Source organism: Tyto alba, unplaced genomic scaffold (assembly GCF_018691265.1).
Source record: "Tyto alba isolate M040663 unplaced genomic scaffold, T.alba_DEE_v4.0 Super-Scaffold_27, whole genome shotgun sequence".
Classification (NCBI taxonomy): Eukaryota; Metazoa; Chordata; class Aves; order Strigiformes; family Tytonidae; genus Tyto; species Tyto alba.
The window spans coordinates 7,474,972-7,494,140 of record NW_024881301.1 but is presented as its reverse complement, the minus strand read 5'-3'; the positions used below and the strand labels follow the sequence as shown (position 1 = coordinate 7,494,140).

Genomic DNA, 19,169 nt, shown 5'->3' with positions numbered 1-19,169 from the left:
ACCCGTAAACTTAGCTTGAACACAAATAGCTTCGGTGGCTCATGGCGGGGTGCTTTGGTGGGCTTTATCTTTAAAAAAAACCTGGAATTTGGGGCCTGGGTTTGGATTCATACCGTGGGTTCCCTAGCTGGCTGGCTCCCCTGACCGTGCCCCCTGCTGCCCAAAGGTGCGGAGGGGTAAAGTGTAAAGGATTTGGTCGCTCCCTTGAAGTTAAAGGAGTGTTTGGGAAGCGGGGTAGGAGGGTTACTGGTGGCGTGGCAAGGGATGAGTAGCCGCGACCACGCCGTGGGCACTGGGCACTTCACACCGGGGCGGGGTGGGCGCTCAGCCGAGGGGTCTGTTTGTGCAGATGGCAAAGCCGTGAGTCAGCTTGAGCGGGCGAAGATGCAGTATTCAAAGGTCAGCCTGGCTGTTCCGTCCAGCCTCCGGATCCTGCTCGAGGGGGTGAGCCGGGCTGTCGTATTAGACAACCCAGACAACATTGCTGAGTTTTTTGCACTCTATTTCCAAGACCTCCTCACCTTTCAAAAAGGTTTGTTCCTACTAGTGCTTCCTCTAAAGAGCTGAGCTACTTGTGAGTGCTCTTCTACTCCAGCTTAATTTCTCCTTCTGCTTTCAGGGCATCCAAATCTGGATCTAGCAGACCTGGTTGAAAAGTTTGAGTGCACTAGAGGTAAGATAGTTGCTGTTTGTTCTTTTAAAATATTTTGAGACTGTTCCAACCCAAACATTATGCAAGTCATTTCCACTTACGGGGTGCATCCCAGCCATGTCTAGTCATGTGAAAGAGGCACATAGGCTCAGGGCTTTTGAAAAGGCTTCACTTCAGAAAGCACTTGCTTCTATTTAATGTGGGAATAATTAATCTCCTGGGATGTTGTACTTTCTCCTTGAGTATAGAGGAGAGCCTGGATGCCTTTGGTCATTTTAATTTTAAGATACTGCAGTGTGATTTATCACCCTCTAAGCAGATAGCAACTTTACACGTACCTGTTCTTTGCAAATAGATATCGTGTATCTCTGTTTATAAAAAGATGATATAGTTTTCTGGGATGCTGACTCCTCTGGGAAGTGCTGGGAGCTTTCAGCTGCTCCCTGGGTTTGGCTGTAAGGGCTGCAATATATGGTGCCTCCTGAAGGTTGTGTGGGAGCAGTGATAGGGGTGTGTTGCCTAGCCCACAGCCTGTTTGTATCTACCCCACTGGTTTGTGTCTCCATTGTCTGGTTACTGTAAATGTCAGCAGCTTCAAATATTCCCTTTATTCAGAAAGGCCACCTAAGTTGGGTTCTAAGTAACCCTGGAACCAGCCAGCACTTTGGACAGCCTTAGGCTATAATTTGAAAGCTGTACACTAGGGTAATTACAGCAAGGAAGAGAAGCCCCAGCTATGACCAGAAAGTGCTATTATCTTATTCCTATCTTAGGATCTCCTCTAAAAATGCTAACCACCACTGATTGCAGCACTTTGAAGCAGCTTTCTTCTTTGTAAAAATGACTGGTGGGTGTTGCAGTGCAACTTAAAGTATCACCAAAGGCTGAATTTTGGTGCATTTGAAAATGTTGCATTAATGATATGACATAGCAATTTTTACATCATCATGGAATCACAGAATGGTTTGGGTTGGAAGGGACCTTAAAGATCATCTAGTCTCTTCCACTAGACCAGGTTGTTCAAAGCCCCGTCCAACCTGACCTTGAAATCTTCCAGGGAGGGGGCAGCCACAGCTTCTTTGGGCACCCTGTGCCAGTGTCTCACCATCCTCATTGTAAAAAAATATTCCTGATATCTAATCTAAATCTACCCTCTTTTGATTTAAAACTGTTGCTCCTTATCCTGTCAGTGCAGGCCTCGGTAAAAAGTCTTTCTCTGTCCTCCTTGAAGCCCCCTTTAAGTATTGAAAGGCCACAGTAAGGTCTCCCTGGAGCTTTCTCTCCACATTGAACAGCCCCAACTCTCTCAGCCTTTCTTCATAGGAGAGGTGCTCCATCCCTCTGATTTTTGTGCCCTTCCTCCAGACCCGTTCCAACAGGTCCATGTCTTTCCTGTACTTGTGAATCCCAGAGCTGGACCCAGCACTTGGGGGGGGGGGGGGGGGAGGGGGTGTCTCACCAGAGCGGAGCAGAGGGGCAGAATCCCCTCCCTCGACCTGCTGGCCACCCTTCTCTTGATGCAGCCCAGGGTATGGTTGGCTTTCTGGGCTGCGGGCGCACACTGCTGGGTCATTCCCATTTTTTCATCCACCAGTATCTTTGAGTCATTTTCTGCAGGGCTCGTCTAGTCTGTATTGATATCGGGGATCGCCTTAACCCGGGTACAGGGCCTTGCCCTTGGCCTTGTTGAACTTCATGGCGTTCACATGGGCCCACTCCTCAAGCCTGTCCAGGTCCCTCTGGATGACACCCCCTTCCCTCTAGTGCATCCACTGCACCACTCAGCTTGGTGTCATCCACGAACTTGCTGAGGGTGCACTCAATGCAACTCTTTTTCATTGATGAAGATATTAAATATTACTGGTCCCAGTATGGACCCTTGAGGGATACTACTCATTACTGGTTTCCACTTGGAAACTGAGCCATTGACTCTAACTCTTTGGATGCAGCCATCCAGCCACTTCCTTACCCATCTAACAGCCCATCCGTCAGACCCATCTCTCCCGTTTAGTGGTCAGAATGTTGTGGGGTAACTGTATCAAAGGCCTTACAGAAGTCTAGGTAGATGGCATCTGTAGTTCTTCTGGTGTCCTCTGATGCTGTCACTCCATCATAGAAGACCACGAGATTAAGTCAGTCACAGTTTGCCCTCAGTAAAGCTGTGCTGGCTGTCTTTAATCACCTCACTGTCTTCTGTATGTTTTGACGTATTTTCCAGGAGGGTCTGTACCATGATCTTACCAGGTACAGAAGTGAGGCTGACTGGTCAGTAGTTCCCAGTGTTCTCCTTATTAATTCTCTTTTTTTTTTTTTTTTTTTTTTTTTTTTTAATGGGTGTAGTATTCCCTTTACTCCAGTCACTGGGGACTTTGCCTGACTGCCATGACTTTTCAGGTGTGATGGAGAGTGGCTGCACAATGCAGAAATTTTCTGTCTGAATGCCTGTCAGTGGTTTGCTTATGTGATTGTGAACTGACCCCTGCATGGTCACCAACCTCCAGTACAGGTCCCTGCTGTACCCCTCTCTTTCTGCGTGGTCCATCTGCTACGATGTGGTCATGTAACTGTTTCAAGAAAAGGGATGATCAGAGAGGAATTCCTTAGCAAGCTCGAGCAAGGTTTCCTCTGGAGTGAGTCTCCTGCCCAGTGCCAGCACGGGTTTTGGGACTGGTGGTGCAGCAGCAGGCAGCCAGCTGGTTTCCGTAGCTGCGAGGGAGCCTTTCTTCTCTGTGGCACTGCCCGACACTGACACTGGATTACAGATGGGTCTGGGTTGGCTTGGGATGGCAGTCAGAATCGTATTTTTCAGAGAGGATTTAGCTCTGTCATCCTTTGAGTTACGTTTCTCTCATCATTTCTGATCTCGTCCAGTTATGACTTCAGAGGACAGCTTAGTGCTGAGCTGTGATGATGTATTAAAGATTCACATTCTCTTCTGCTACTGTGCTGGTTTTACCTGTTGTCCAACACTTGCTAATCATGACAGAAACCAGACCTCTTGTTTTGTTGTTTTTTTCCAATGCGGAAGGTTTTATTAACCATGTGATGGAAGACTGTTTTGATCCCACAAGTACTCTCCTCTGTTCCTCCCTTGATAACTAATCTAGAAGCCATTTTTCACTATCTAAAACTTGTTTGTGTCTTACCCTATTCTTCACTTGGATCACCTGTCAGTTCAACTAATCAAGATTCTTGAGGAACCTAAAATGTCACCATCAATGCACCTAAAATAATTTGTATGGATCCAAAGAGTTCTGATGTGCTGCAAAGAGGAGCCATGGTCTTCTAGCTGGCTTAGCTACGGTGCTTAATGGAAAAGGTTTAATTTCCTAACCCATAAGTGTAGCAATATTTATGGGCAGTAGATAAGAATGTAGCCATCACTGCAGGATCAGGAGTACAGTTAAGGCTTCCTAGATTTTGAAGTGGTACCACTGCTCTCTGAATTTTCTTTCCTCTTACTGATAGGCAAGCAGCAAACCCCCTCCTTAAATTATTCCATCTCTACAACCTGGGAAGCCTCTTAAATGTGCTGTAGAGCATCTAACTGAGCTGGTGCTGAAATCACTCTTAATTTTATTTAAATGGAAACAGTTGCTCATGTATTGCCTTTATGTGCTTTCTACTTTGCAGAAAATGGGAACAAGAGACTGGAAGAGGAGACATCAGAGTACAGAGTTACTTTGTTTTCTGGGGAGCCCAAGCGAAGGGACAAGTGTACTGACACAGAGGAAGACCAGATCCTTGAAGAACCTGATATTCAATATAGCTCCAGAGTAACTCAACACCCATCAACCACCAGTTCCATTGCAGGAAGCGATTCCACCCCTGGATCTGATGCAGCTTCATCCCCCGAGGAAGCTGAACTGGTGTACATCCCTGCTGAGCCTGCACAGCTCGCTGCCCATATGCTAGGTAACAGTGATTCTGTATATTCTTTGAGGGATGTGTCAACCAGCGTGCAGACTTTTCACAAAGACTCTCAGACCTCAGAGAATGAATTTACACCTTCAGAAGGTGCTGCTGAAGATGCTTCTGCTGCCCCAGCAGCTGAGACTCCCGTAGAGGCTGTTAGGTCACAATCAGGAGTGTGGAGTCAGTCCTCCACAGCTGGAGAACTAGGGCCCTCAGGCAGCCAGGCTGATGTCTCAACAAATGATGTAAATCAAGATTCTTCCTCGGTCTCCTTGTGGGAAGAACCATCACCATCAGCTCTTTCACCACCACCATCACCTGCTCCTGAAGATCCATTGCAGGCTCTGCCTTCCTGCAACAAAGCTGAGGTTACCTCAACCGCTGAGGTTGTATCACTGTGCTGGGATGATAAGCTGATTATGGAGGCAGAGGTTCCACCTTATATAGAGCAGTTTCCACAGAAAATAATAATTCCCTTCATAGACCAAACAGCTTATCTGTTAAAGATCAAGCAGCCTATAGATGCAGGCCCAAGTGATACAACCTTATGTCCATCTGATGATGATTTAGTGTACCATCCTGAGAGAACGGAATCTACAGCACGCATGGAATCAGCTGAGCAAGTGTATGTCTTGTCAGGTAAGAAAGTTTAGGTCTTTGTGTCATCTTCCTGTTTCAGCTTCAGGCTCTACAGCTTCATCAGTAGTCGTTATATGGAAAAGCACCTATGTCAGTGCAGTGCAGGATGGAGATGACTTCTAAGAAACTACTGTACCAACACTGTCTGCTTGGCCCCAGTGCATGTGTGTTGGTCTCTCTGACATCTGCTCCAAGAGATGTGGCTAGCTCTGGGCAGGGCTCTGCTCACCTGTGGGCAAACGTGCAGGTGAGAGTGATGGGAAGGTGCCAACTAATGCCAAATGGTCTTGCTCAAAGCACGCTGTATTTTCTGAAGCAGGTGTTGGGAGACGTAAGCTGTAATACATGTGCCCTGGTGCTGAAGAGATGTGACCAGTTGGAGCCCTACTTTTGATTCTCCTCCCCTGAGGATCTCGTATTCCAGCACTGACCTAGAAGGTTTTCCAGTTAGGAAAAACATGGTGGTAGTTGCCTCTGCTGTCTTGATCTTGGTGAGTTTCTGCAGCTGGGCTGAGTGGGCTAAGCCCTGCTCATTATTTCCACAAACGACAAGAGAGCTCAGCTTTCTTGGTGAGGCTCTCACCAGCATCTTCCCTGTGGTGACGTGCCCAGCTCCTCCCTTGCCCAGCTGGAGAAACCCTCCAGGGTAGAGCTCCCCTGCCCTGAGTCTCCCTGGTACTTCAGACTCTGTGCAAGCCCTGTCCCAGGCCCCAGGAGAACTAGTACAGCTGTGAGGTCTGAGCAGAGCATGGTGTAGAGGAGAGCTGAGCTTAGGCAGAGTTGTTTTAAAAAAACCCACCAGACTTCTAGGGGAGCTTGGCAAACTTCAGTTTCAGAAATACCAGAAAAATGCTTGCCCAGAAGAGGCTCTACTCTGACAATGAACAGTTTTTCTAGGCTGCAGGTGTTTGTCAGCCACATACCAAACAGTCTTTGCTATCCCAGCTCTCCCCTCTAACATGCTTGGGTTTGCCTGGTGTAGGTATGTTTGGTTTAGACATAAGGTTTTACAATATGACTGGAATTCACCCCTCCTGATACCAGCACTCTTATTTTTAATTTTGTAGCCATGGCATCAAGTGAAGCAGGACGGCTACAACCACATACTAATGTGTGGACCCTCTATTGCCTAACTGACTTGAGACAAGGTCAAAAATCACCACGTTCCCTTCCTCCTGCTGGAGCTGGTGGTCCTTGCTCCCAGGCAACCCTCAGTCTTTCTGGGGGGGAAGATCAACAGTGGGGTCAGCTGTCTCAAGTATCTGCTCCAATTTATGTGATGCAAGAAGGAAGCAAGAGGGAAAATGCTCCACCTTTCATTTTAGTGGGCTCTAATGTTCAGAACGCAGAGGACTGGAAACCTATTCCTAGTCACGCTGTGTTTGCACAGCGAGAGGCAGGTGTTGGGAGGAGATTCACTACAGTCCCAGTCCCAGTCGCCAGGCCAGCTGCTGAGGAAACAGCTATGGCAAGCTGCAATTCTCATTCTGCAGAGGAAACCGGGGCTAGGCCCCCTATACCCAGTGTTTTCTCAGTTGCCATCCTTCTGGATGATGTGAAGTCTGCAGAGAAAGGCTCACAAGCTGGTGGTAAGCACACAGGTGTAAATGCTCTCACAGGACCCACCACCACTGCGTCAGGCCCCATTCCCAGAGCAGGGTCTTGAAGAGCTAAGCTTGCTTCTTGCATGGCTCTTGCACAGCGAGAGGCTACTCTTTGGATTTTACTACTAAAAGCTTAATGTAACCCTTTTCAAAAGACAATAGGGTCTAAGACCAGTGGTTAACTACTTGTTACGTATGCATAACAGACCCAGTGCCACCTTCTGCTTGTTATACCTTGCAATTTGTGATATTACTCTTGCTCTGGTTTTAGTCTAAAGTAACCAAGGTTTTTCATCTTGCATTTATACACATCTTTATGCCTGCAGCCTGAACTTTCAGCAGTTGTGTAATACTCAGAATGTGGCAAAACACCCTCACCTTGAAGTGCAATTGAAGTGCTTGCTGCACACTTTCTACTGTGTTAATGTTAATTTTTAAACAGGTTGAGAAGAGAGGCCACGTGGACTTCAGGAAGAGGAGTTTACATTGTAATAAATCAAATAATGCAAATGCTCAAAAAAAGCCAGCAATCAGAACTGCACGTCCATGCATTTCGTAATTTCCTAGCACAGCACATCATCCTGACTGTTAACTTTGTATGAGTTATGACCACTGAGACACTTGTGCTGCAGCTGTTTCAGTGAAGGGCGGCCCAGCTTCCTGAGTGTGTGAACACGGTCTCTGACAGATCACATACAGACCCAAAGTTAGTTCAGTGCAACCAGGTGTAATCTATACTGCTGGGGTTATACTCCAGGAAGGAACTGTGTACAAGCGAGAGCAAGGAGCAAGACAGTCCTACTTTCAACTAGAGGAAGGAATTATTCTCCCACATGGTCAATTCACTTGAACTACAGGTTTATCAAGGACCCTTGAGGCTATGCTGCCACGAAGGGGGTTAAGAAAAAGTACCTTTATTTTGCCTTAGAGGTTTCACAACTCCAGCTACGGTCACTTCAATATGCCAGACTCTTAAAAGTATGAATAGGTCTAGAAAAAGAAATAAATCTGTTCTTACAAAACAGAAGTTGCTCAAAACAAAAGATACAAAGTTAATGGTATATAGAGGTTTCCCCCTCCTGAAGCTGGGTGGGCAGGCAGGAACTAATTGCTTTGGTTTTCCTAGTGCTGAAGGTATAATGCTGTGTGATCTGCTGAAGCACTGACCCAACAGCTAGAACTTTATATCTCTGAATCCCACTTGGAGTTGCCCAGGAATTGAGACAGACTTTAAGAAATGCTGGCCAGAGTAGAGGCTTGAGGGCAGAGATAAGGCTTCTAAGAGACAGTGCAAGTATTCAGTTTCTGCATCTACAAGCCACTGTGAGAACTGGGCCCTCCCATGAAAGGCTGCCAAGAAAAGGCTTTCCCTTATCTATGCAAATAAGTCTCAGAGTCCCTACCTGGGTAATTCTAGTAGTGCACAGAATAAAAATAGACAGGATCTCATTGACTTATTCAGGGTTTCAGTAGTCATGCTCAAGGCTAGAGCTGCAGCCTCACTGCATAGTCAAGCAGAAAGCTCACACACACACACACACACACACACACACACACACACACGAGCAGACTTTTGGTGCTTAGGGCCGGGAAGCACAGGGAAGCACTCTGCAGCTTCGGTGCAGCAGCTTTGGGAGCAGGCTTGCTCAGAAAGGGTCAGCACTGTCAAACACCACTCACTTTAGACTAGATGCAAGAAGTTTTGAAGCCTTTATTTAGTAGCAATTAAATTATTCAATTAACACTAACCTCCAGACAGCAGTTAAAATATTGTACAAAGAGCAGCTTGCCCTCTAGAAGCTCTGTACACAGTTCAATATAAACTTACACTCTAAGATTGAATGCACCCCACTGAAAAAGGGGTAAAGCAGCTGTGCACAGGAGCCCTCACTGAGGTGCTGTACTACCTTTGAAATGCACAAGACTTCCTCCTCCCAGGCAGTCTGCACAGTACAGACACAGGTCCTGTCCCCCTGCCATGTTCCACCGGGTCCTGGACTGAGCAGGTTCTCGCCTTTTTGCAGTGCCGCTGGGCACCAGAACTTCTAGTGCATGAAACAGATTCTTTTAAAACCTGTTACTAGTGTGCAGTTCAAATCAAATCTGTAGATATTTAAATGGCTCTTAATTCCTTAAACCATAAGGTTGGTAGCAAAACAGGAGAGCAAAATTCAAAACACACTGCACAAAACATTGAATAAATACTTCTGAGTAATGTTACCAGCTGAAACAACTGCATTAATGCTCCAGAGACAGGAACACTTCTGGAATCTCTGACCAGAGCTCAGGATTCAAGGGAATTACTTCAGTAAAAGAAAAGTCACTTTATGAAAAAATTACATCTTTACAAAAGTGACACACCCTTCTTCATTCAAGAACAGAATATTGCAATTACTGTGTCTGCTTTTAAACATTCCCATGTCACAATAAATAAAACCAGTTTTACTTGTGCCACTGTTATCTATGAAAGAAAGTATTCACAGAACAGCCAGAGGTGTTCTATTCCTCATACACCACAACCTAATATAGGTGTATTCAGCAAACAGGGCAGCTCGAAACCATGGCGACTGACTTTGTCCACGCAGGACCCACCATCAGCCAGAAATATTATTCCCCTACCTATGGGACTGCGGATCATGTACCACCAGATACACTGTGGAGATGCTTAATATTCTGTTTGATAACAGGTCATTTTTTTCAGGAGGTAAGTAAAACAAGGGAAAACGTTAAAACAGATTAAGACTTATTTGTATCAGTCACGGGCTCCTTATTGCATTTTAATAAATATCAGGCAAGTTAAAGTAGTTTCTGTCCCAGTAGTTGCCAGAATAAAGCCAGTCCTGCGTACCAGTATAGGGATTGGGGCCTTGGTGGAACCATCTGCAAGGAAACATACAGCATGTTAGTGAAGCTATTAACACACACTTTTATGGAAGTTCAGAACTGCTTTGCTGTATCTTCAGCAGTTTACCGTTCAAAGTAATTACTGTGGTTGCAGAAGCCCTCGGTTTTAAATTAATAACTGAATTTGAAGTCAACTTCAGTGGCTAGATCTCCTCCTTTGCCACACCACTTAAACATCTCCTAGGTGAAATTACTGACCCCAGCATTTTGTCACTTGTAGCAGTCAAGACCATCACTTAAAAAAGGACAGGTACAGTTTTACTTCAAAGCAGTTGTGAACAATCATTTTGGCATGCATAAGCAGTAACCGTTTTTGCAAGACATGTAAACACCACAAGCACTGCAGTCCTGAAAACAGAAACACATTATTTCCCCAGGATCTAGATTTCCCCTGGTTTTTTAAAGCCTGGATTTGCAACGCACATAACTCGGAGCAAGTGTGCCAGCTACTCTCAGTGCAGATGAAGTATCACCCACAGGCTGCAGGAAGAGTCCTGGTTTATTACACCTTCACTGTGTTGCAGGACACCGTTAGCGCTGGGGGCTGATCTGAACAGCCAGAAGGCTGACTCCCTCCACATGATGTTACTTGCAAGCTTTTGCTAACCTGGTTGGTGGTAGAAACACTGAAATTTAGCACCTCCTCGCTTCCCTTCCCTCTCCCTTCCTATCTAATCTGGAGGCACTGTGTATACACACACACAGATTACGCCTGCAAGTGTGTATAACCTTTGGGTGTGAGGAGGGGCAGTATCTACCCATAAAATAAGGTGCACTTACAAGATTGTACCACTGGCACGTGTACTGCTACCCCTGTGGTGAGCACAACCCTGGCCAATCACCCCGGCACAGAGGTTTGTCCTCCTTCCTCTGCTCCCACAGCCGTTTCTGGCAATCCTGCTGCCCCTCACTGACCACCACTTTCCTGTTTGGGTCCCGTTCCTCAATCTTCTGCCCCAGCAGCACGCACTCCACAGTGCCAGACCTCTGGCATTTTAACTTCTTGTTGTATTATGCCAAGCCGTGTTAATGGCACAGGTCTGCTTGCTAGAAGCCATTTCTGTGGTTAATATGCCCCACAGCTTGCCTTCACCTCCTCACCGGCCGCAGAAGCCAGTTCTTCCTTTATACGTCTCACTGCAGCAAACACACTCAGTCAAGTAAATCATGCGCGTGCAAGGCAGCCCTTTTAACTTGGCTCTTCCCTTCTAGGGCACCGTAAATTTTCAGAACAGAAATTAAAGCACATTTGGATCAAATATAACTTGATCTCTTTAAAAAGCGAAAGCATAAAGGCCACCGGTATTGGAGGGTTATGTAAGAGGGCAAGTCTTGCTTGGCAAAAAAGACGTGAGGTGCCTGTCGGAAGAAATGCCTTGTACCATCTCCACGGTGGTAAACTGAGCAGCGGAGCACTTCAGTGGTCCTCCTGCTGTCCTGGTCAAGCGAACTGAAGTCAACAGAAGTTCGTTCAACCCCTGTACTGCCGATGGTTCGCCACCGCATCACCTCCACCCGGGGTGAGTCGGCTGTTCCCAAGGAACCGGTGCCTGCGTGTGCACCTGCGCCCAGTTCGCAGGTGACAGCAGGTGACTCCGGAGCACACAGAGCTTGCCAGGAGGCAGTGCTACAAGCACAGTCCCCTCATCGCTCACACGGAGGGATTCTACCACCCCACACGTCACTAGTGCGCCTGTAACACTTACACAGGTCGGGACGTGTCGTCCCTGCTCCGGTGACCACCTACTTCAACAGGAAGGGGAAAGGTGATGGGAAGAGCTACTTCTGAGAGACACAGGAGACCCAAAGTGGTCAGATAATCTCGGCAGGTAAGCGGTGGGGGGCGGAGGGGGCTGATTCTCATCAAAAGCAACAGACCAGCGCTGTGTTTCAGAACCAAACTAGTCTTTTACGCAAGACTTAAGGCTGCTGGTCAGCCTCTAAAACTTCAAGTGTTCAACGTGGATCACTTCTTTGGAAACACCAAGACCCCCTACTTCTAAGATGGATTCAAAATTTAAAAAAAAAAAAATAAAAAAATAATCTCTAGGCACTTTGGAGAACTGTCTTATGAAGGAGGAACTCTACTAGACAAAGAAGTCTGTTTTTCTGCGGCAAGGAAGTTGCAGTCGTTTACATCAGAGTTTATACTACACTGTAGATGAAGACCTACAGCTGACCACCTGAGAACAGGTAAAAGAATTTCCCTTCACGGCATGCTTTTTTTTTTCCCCCCAAAACCACAATTCTTCCTCCACACTTTATGTTCATCTTTTGGAGGCAGTCGTGCTTGACATTCCTATTAAAGAGATCAGACGCTAGGAATTTTCTGCCAAAGCTTTATAAACATCCTGGAAAACAAAGCTATCCCAGGCAAGTGCTGAGCAGGTCTACCGTACCTGCACAACAGCAACTGAAGAACCTGGAAAATAGTGTCTGCACTAATTATAAACCCTGGAAACCACCGCTCTGAACTGCCCCCTGGGACTTCCCCAATTTCCAATGCCAACCTCAGCTGCTTTGAGAGATTCCTTAAACTACTTCAGGCACCTGGAACAACACAACATAACTACCCCTTGCTTTGAAAACACGTGGTGAGAGGTAGAACCACTCTGAATTCAGGAAAGGAAGAGGAAGGTGCAAGGCTGTCCAGCACTTAACACGTTTACTTGGAAGCATTACAGAGATGTTATTTTCCACCAGTCTCAGGGCAAACAAACCCAAACACTTCAGGAGAGCAGGCACAGGAAAAAGACAAAGGCAGACGTGTCCAAACCTGGGGCTCTGGAATGATGGGTGACTTCATTTGAAAAAAAGAAAAAAGTGATTTATAATTACAAACAGACATTTTAAAGGTATCGAATTCACAGTGTCCAGGTGTATTAATAGCTAGTTAATAGGGAAGAGATGAAGCTTGCTTACTTGCTTTTAGAGAGTGTAGCCCTACCATTCTTTTTCTGTGAAGAGACTACCAACTTATTATTCTACTTTTAAATATACCTTGTCTGGTCAAATTACATTATCATTTGGTCATGTTTTCAGTTTCTACTTAGCTCGTAAGAGAAAACCAAAAAAAGCAACCATCCTGGCAGATCCCTTGTAAGCTAATTTTTCCCTTAGCTCTTCAAATTTTTGTAGCTAGTAACCCTCCCAGAAAGGAGACAATGACTTGGATATCTGGGTGATAAAGTCATTTCACCAACTTCAACAATAACTGTATGTAGTGGCAACACCATACTGCCAGCACATGGCAACTGATCTGAGAAGTCACGGGCAATAAACTATCAAGTTTACCGGAGGAAATGTTTCCTCTTCTCTTTGGCCGATCATGCAAATTTGAGGCAATTATAAATTAATCAGCAACAACAGTCCTTACAAGCAGCTATCAGTGGCAACATCTTTTTTGTGTCAGAACCAAGAGGTGCTCAGAAAAGACAACACGGTTTGTATTTGGATATGGGTGTGCAAGCCGTGAGATGGAAGGAACCGAGACGAAGCCTGACACTTCTCTCCAGAAGCCTGCAGGGACCAAGTCTGCAAATACAACAGTGGCACCACCAAACCTGACGGGGTCAGCTCTTCGTGCTGACACAACACTGCACACAGAGGCAAGCACACTAACCTCGTCTTCCAGTCTTCCTCTGACTTTGAACGATTTTTGCGGGCAGTCCTTTGTTTTTCTTCTAGCCTCTTCTTTTCTTCACTAGCTAGATCTTGAAGGGATAAAAATACACAAATAAAAATACAGAAGATGTTAAAGTATATCATAAGACAGGGACCTTGGTCCATCTGACCCAGCAAATAAATAAGCAAAGTAGTAAAAATTATTCACGGCTTGAGTCTAAGAGCTGTTCCACACCACATCAAACTATTTAACACCAAGTCACACGTCAGAAGACTAGAAGACACTTTCACAGTAACGATCTCTATGAAGTTTCTAGAAGGCATACTATTTCTACTCACTGCAAGTCTCATAATGTATGTCTAATTCACTGTTCTAGGACAACAGAAGTGTTCAAATCCCAGTGAAGAATAATTTTGCATTAAGTGTATTTTTTGGCATTGCAGTTTCACTTAAGTAGTTTAGATTGCATTTGTCAGAACTGGCACATCAGAATAACTTTTTATCAGGCTGATGGAAACAGAAAACTGAAAAGTTCACAAATACTTCCTTTCAATGCTAGGAGACTGGTTTCCAACTATAGGGCTTGACTATGGGACACAGCAGAGGGCCTAAAGCTAAATAAAAAGCATAGCATTGTGAAGTTTAAGATTCCTGCTTATATGAAAGAACATAAGCAAGAAGGTGGTATGGTGGGCTCCTGGCCAGCACCTAAGCACCCACAAGCCACTTGTTCACTCCCATCCACCCCAGCGGGTTAAGGGCCAGAATCAAAGAGCAAAAGCAAAACAACCTCATGGGTCAAGGAAAAGACAATTTAATAAGTGAAGGGAAAGAAAAAACGGATGGAAAAGTGATGCAAATGCAATCACCACCTTCCATCAGCAGACCTGTATCCAGCCAGTCTCCAAGCAACAACTACCTCCCCGACACACACAATTTATTGCTGAGCATGTCATGTGGTTTGGAACATCTCTTTGCTCCATTTGGGTCAGCTGTCCCAGCTGTGTCCCCTCCCAGCCTCTTGCCAACCCCAGAAACAGATTAGGTCTGAACACTGTGCAGGTGTTTTTCAGCAACAGCTAAAACACTGATGTGTTGTTATCAGCACTGCTTTGGTCATCTGTCTAATCCACAGCATCATATATGGACTGCTATGGAGAAAATTAACTCCATCCCAACCAGCCCAGCACAGGTGGGTGACATACCTTTCACTAGAAGCATAACACAACCCGCAGAACGCTATATTAAAAAGTTACTGTCTTGCAGCAAGGAGGAATGTATCTTTATGGGTAGCTAATTACTCCAACAAGTCACCTAACAATCTGTACGTGGAATTTACTTTTTTCCTAGTCCCCCAGTTTCAACAAAAGAAAACCAAAACAAACAAACAAACAAAGATCCCAAACCAAAAACCCAAACACCTTTGCCAGTAACTTATAAGTTACCTATTTCTCCATTTTCCATGGCCCTGATATCTGGTCGTAGCCGGCAGTCTGTTTTGGGAATGACACTCTCCATTTCTTTGTCCAACTCATTCAAAGCCATAGCAAAACTAGTAAAATTATACATCTGAAATTCAGAGACAGATAAAAATTTACTTCATGATATCTCTAGCTGCTAGTCTTACTACACAAGAAAGTTGCTGTCTAAAAACAAACATCCAAGTGCTTTTTTATTATTTAATTGCTCAAGATAGGAATACTCTAGATACTAGCAAAGCTGCTCTGTCAGGCAAGAGTGTAGGTGATCCTTGGTGTTTAAGCAGGCCAGCATCCAATTACTCAGTGCACTATTTCTCCCATCATCTTTTTCCAGTCCTACTGTAGAGAGATTTCCCCCTTGATTAATCCACTAAGGGTAACTTTTCTTTTTCCAATTCTTTGTCTTTCCAGTTGCACATGTACTCTTGTTTTCTGCCCACAGGCTCTGCAGCTCCACAGCCCTTCACACACCAGCTCATGCTACACAGGCTTTGCAAGCATCTCCTGTGCAGTGTCTGTCCACTAATGAAGCCCCTCAGAAGAGATTTAGCACAGGTAGGTGCCTCCGTGGGGGGAGCAGGGTGGAGAAAGGCCCCATACTGCTAGCTACATGAAGCACCCCATTTTCTAGAGAAATTCTGCTAACTCTAGAGTCAGGCCTGTGGCACTTACCCCTCCAACCCCATATTATAGAGTTACAGTTGTGTGAAAGTTTGTTGCAATAAACAGGCAAATCCAGACTTGTTAATGAAAAAGACAACAAATGGATTTGCTTTGTGTTGAACATACAGAATAACAGGATAGTACACACTTTCAATAAGCAGAAGCATAGCTGACCTGTGCTGAATTTGGAGGCCTCGGAGTTATTTTCCATAGCAAAATACTTCCAGGAATAACATACACACTCTCAGAATCTGGCAGCGGCATCTCATCTGGTTCCTCAGCATTGCCCACCTGAAGGCAGCACACAAAGAAAAGAGGAAGAGTTCTTTGGAGTCATAAGCCATTTACACCCATTCATTCTAACACTGGAACTTACATAAAATTATTTCCTGTCCAAAAGTAAATAGTTTCAGCAACAAAGAAACTTTTCTAGCTGCTTGTCAAGGAAGCTAACAGCATTAACATGGCATATGCACTCCCAGTTCCCTCCCAGTGGAAGACTACTAACAGTTTCTTGCATCAATGTCTTCACAGATATAATCTGGGTGTCCAAGTGTTAAGAAATACACGGTTTCCACCACAGAGATGCCCCATTTCCTCAAACACAAGCATTTCCATGCCTGATATTTAACTCCATTACTGCTTCATTAAAGTTGAAGAACAGAAGTCACACTCCTCTTCCTTACACATCAAAGCAACACCAGCACATAATGCAAATGCTGTCTTCAGTTTGTGCACAACAGAAAGCCCTATACACTACTGCTGTTTGCTCAGAGGAACGCTCCCTTCCATTGACTGCAGTACTGAAATGGCAAACTGCAAATGTTAAATGAATATCCCAGGTTAGTTACTTCTTCTGGCAAGGGTATCCTACAGAGGCTGACGTATATGGCCTGAGGCAGCTGCAGCCACAGCACTCTGAAATGGTTTTCCCAAAAAGGGAAAAACTCCACCCGGTGTTACTAGGGCAGTAGAGAATAACTAGTGGTCGCACTGGAGATGTGATCTGATCTAGTTCTAAACCATCACCCTTTTTAGGCACGGCTTTAAAGCAGCCGGCGTCCCACGCTGCCGACATTAATTCCGCCACACAAGCATACGTTACAATACTGAACTAAAGCCAGCTAGACAATGAGTGATGGCTCCCCCAAGAAAACCCGGTGTCACTATCCCAGCTAAAAACAGCAGCATGTTTCAGAGACCACTGGAGAGTAAAGCTGAACTTAAAGGCAGCTAATGCTTTAAATACTTTGGTTACATGCCAACAGCTTTAATCCTGCTGTTAATAAGCTTTGCTCTCTGATGGCTGTGTCAGATAATACAGACTGATGTTCTAGTGCAAAAAAATCCAGTACCCAAACTGGACTCAGGTTGTCCTCTGAGATGATTCATGTGCTCTGCTTCCAAGAAAATTAGAAAGTATTAAAGATTCTGTTTCACTGTGGAGCACTCAGGTACAGAGCTTTTAATAATGAACAGGTTGCAAAGTAACCAGAACAACACACAGACCAGGGTTCAGTCCCTCACCTATTAGGAAGATAAACAGGGCTTTTAGTTGACTGCATCTGAACTGTGCTGGCAACCTGCCATTCTGTCCTTTAAAGAACACCGATCTGTCTTTCAGAAATCGGGAATTTGAAGCAGAACCGGTCAGAAAGATAACCTTATATCAAAACAAAAACATTTAAATACCTGACTGTCAAACTCCAACTTTTATAGAAAGGTTACAATACACACTGCAATTTATGCCTTGTTGGATACACAATCTTAAAAATGTCACAAGAATTACAAAGAACTAGGTAAAAAATGGATTTTCATGTGCTCTTGCCACAATGGTCCATACTTCATGCTCACCACTACTCTCAGTATACTGCTAGGAGGGTAGTGACAGACTTTACCAAAGCAAGACCTCTGGTGTCTGTAAACAAGGCACACGTGAGGGCAGCTGGGCAGTTGCTGTTGCCTTACATTATGCTCTTCTATATATTTGCACTGAAAATCTGGACGGAATGCTTCTCCTTGATTTAAAAAGGCCCCAGTTCATCCAGAGCAGAATCATCCTGGTCCAACCCCAGGTCTACTGTAACTCTCCTGATGTTGGTAAAATATCACCTTAGCATCCACAAAGGCTTATCTAGCTCCCTGCAAAATTATTTTTACTTAAGTCTTATCCATACAGAAACCAAAGGGACTCAGGGGAAAAATCTAGGGTGATTTGCAAAAGGACTCACATCCAAGCAGGTGCCCTAAAGGGAAACAGAAGCAATTCTTCATTAGTAGCAACATAGCATGAAGGAGTAGCTAGAAAACAACCAAATGGATCTGAACATTCTAATTAGAAGTTTGAAAGGCCATGTACTTTCATGCCCGAATTATTCCTTCACTACCACAAAAGGACAAACCACATCCAGACATGATATGAGACTTGGCTCACCTAGATGCTCAAAACCCATAAACAGTATCAACTCCCCAAACACAAGGGGGCAGTGGGAATACACACTGAATAAAGACTACCTGATTCATGGTGTGCATTACAAAGCTTTCAGTTTTCTACACAGAAATAGTTCTGTTAAATGAGTTGAAAAAGCATGCTTTTCTAGAGTCAGAGCAACATTGCAGCTTGAGCTTTACACAATAGGATGCTTCATTTTCAAGTAAAAAGCAAGGATCATCTTAAGCATTGTTAGAAAATGCAAAGTGGTAGCAGAACAAAGACACAGGGTATGTTTTTCTTTGCTCCTTCTCCCTAGAGCTCACAGGGTCAGACACAAAGAGAAGCAGTAGTCCCCAGTGCTTTAGCACTCTCCTGATGACAAGCCCTGGAACAACCTCAGTTACAGCAACAATCTGAACCTGCACAGGAAAAACTGCTTTCAGAATTCTCTGTCTCTTTTTTCTTAAGTATAAAAACTACCAACACCCAAGCCAATGAGAAATCTGGCTTCAGCCACCAAAGGGGAACAATCCATGTTTTAAGATACGCGAGTGGTGGTTCTTCATCAAGCTCTACGTTGTCACCATCACTATTCACCTTAAACGAAAAGCACACTGCTGACCAGAGATCTGGAAGAATTAATGAGGTTTTTTTTTTTTTTCCCAGAACAACAACAAAAAAATGCAAGTATTTCTATGGTTGTGAAAATTTAATAAAAAACAATATAGAAATTTCTTGTAAAAAGCTGGAAAATATGATCTATCAAGATGAGAAACTAGTCTACCCTGCATCTGAGACTCTAAATCCTCCTATTAGAATATACATGTTATCATATATAATCAGAACCATGGTCCAACTAATGGGAATATGCTACTTCCTCCATGCGACTTGAGAGGAAGAGGCAGGTAATGAATGAGCCAGTATTTAGATCACTCCAAGTTTTGGGAAGTTTGAATACAAATCCTTGAGAGAGAAAGCATTTTATCCTTTAATGCTGGTACTCATCCAATCCATTTTGTACCTTACTGGGAAAGGGAGAATAAGTGAAAAGAAATCTTAATGCTTTTAAATGCTACTAAAATATTTAGCTTTTGAGATACCATCTCCTTATATGATTAATACCTGTTTACCGCTTTTCTTCTCTTCTGCATTTTTCTTGTCATTTTTTTTGTAAGCTTCGAATGTAGCTGGGTCAACACTGTACAAACACTCAGTCCACTTCCCATACAGCGCACAAAGTTTCTTTTTGCTG

General features: G+C 44.6%; 2 protein-coding genes across 9 annotated transcripts in view; one reads left to right on the top strand and one right to left on the bottom strand.

The window, feature by feature from the left end:
• The first annotated feature begins 4,011 nt into the window (after positions 1-4,011).
• CABYR (calcium binding tyrosine phosphorylation regulated) lies at positions 4,012-8,405 on the top strand. Of its 2 annotated transcripts, XM_042797940.1 has the most exons (3): positions 4,012-5,206; positions 6,274-6,795; positions 7,253-8,405. In XM_042797940.1, exons 1-3 carry the CDS (start codon positions 4,237-4,239, stop codon positions 7,255-7,257), a joined length of 1,497 nt encoding a protein of 498 aa, XP_042653874.1. In that variant the 5' UTR covers positions 4,012-4,236; the 3' UTR covers positions 7,258-8,405. The 2 variants fall into 2 exon arrangements, with proteins under 2 accessions (XP_042653874.1, XP_042653873.1); XM_042797939.1 differs by having other exon boundaries at positions 6,274-8,405.
• A 96-nt stretch (positions 8,406-8,501) lies between these two features.
• The window catches only part of OSBPL1A (oxysterol binding protein like 1A), a 75,772-nt gene continuing 65,104 nt past the window's right edge, over positions 8,502-19,169 (bottom strand). For all 7 annotated transcript variants that reach the window (XM_042797936.1, XM_042797935.1, XM_042797937.1 and 4 more), the window contains 5 exons: positions 19,040-19,166; positions 15,658-15,774; positions 14,785-14,908; positions 13,337-13,427; positions 8,502-9,690 (listed from right to left, as the gene is read on the bottom strand). In XM_042797936.1, the coding sequence (XP_042653870.1) occupies positions 9,588-9,690; positions 13,337-13,427; positions 14,785-14,908; positions 15,658-15,774; positions 19,040-19,166 (562 nt within the window). In that variant the 3' untranslated portion in view covers positions 8,502-9,587. The remainder of the gene's footprint in view (positions 9,691-13,336; positions 13,428-14,784; positions 14,909-15,657; positions 15,775-19,039; positions 19,167-19,169) is intronic.

Coding starts and splice junctions, on each gene's coding strand:
- CABYR (XM_042797939.1), top strand. CDS start 4,237: ATGGAAACAGTTGCTCATGTATTGCCTTTATGTGCTTTCTACTTTGCA. Junction 5,207..6,273: donor GCAAGTGTATGTCTTGTCAG/GTAAGAAAGTTT, acceptor TTAATTTTGTAG/CCATGGCATCAAGTGAAGCA.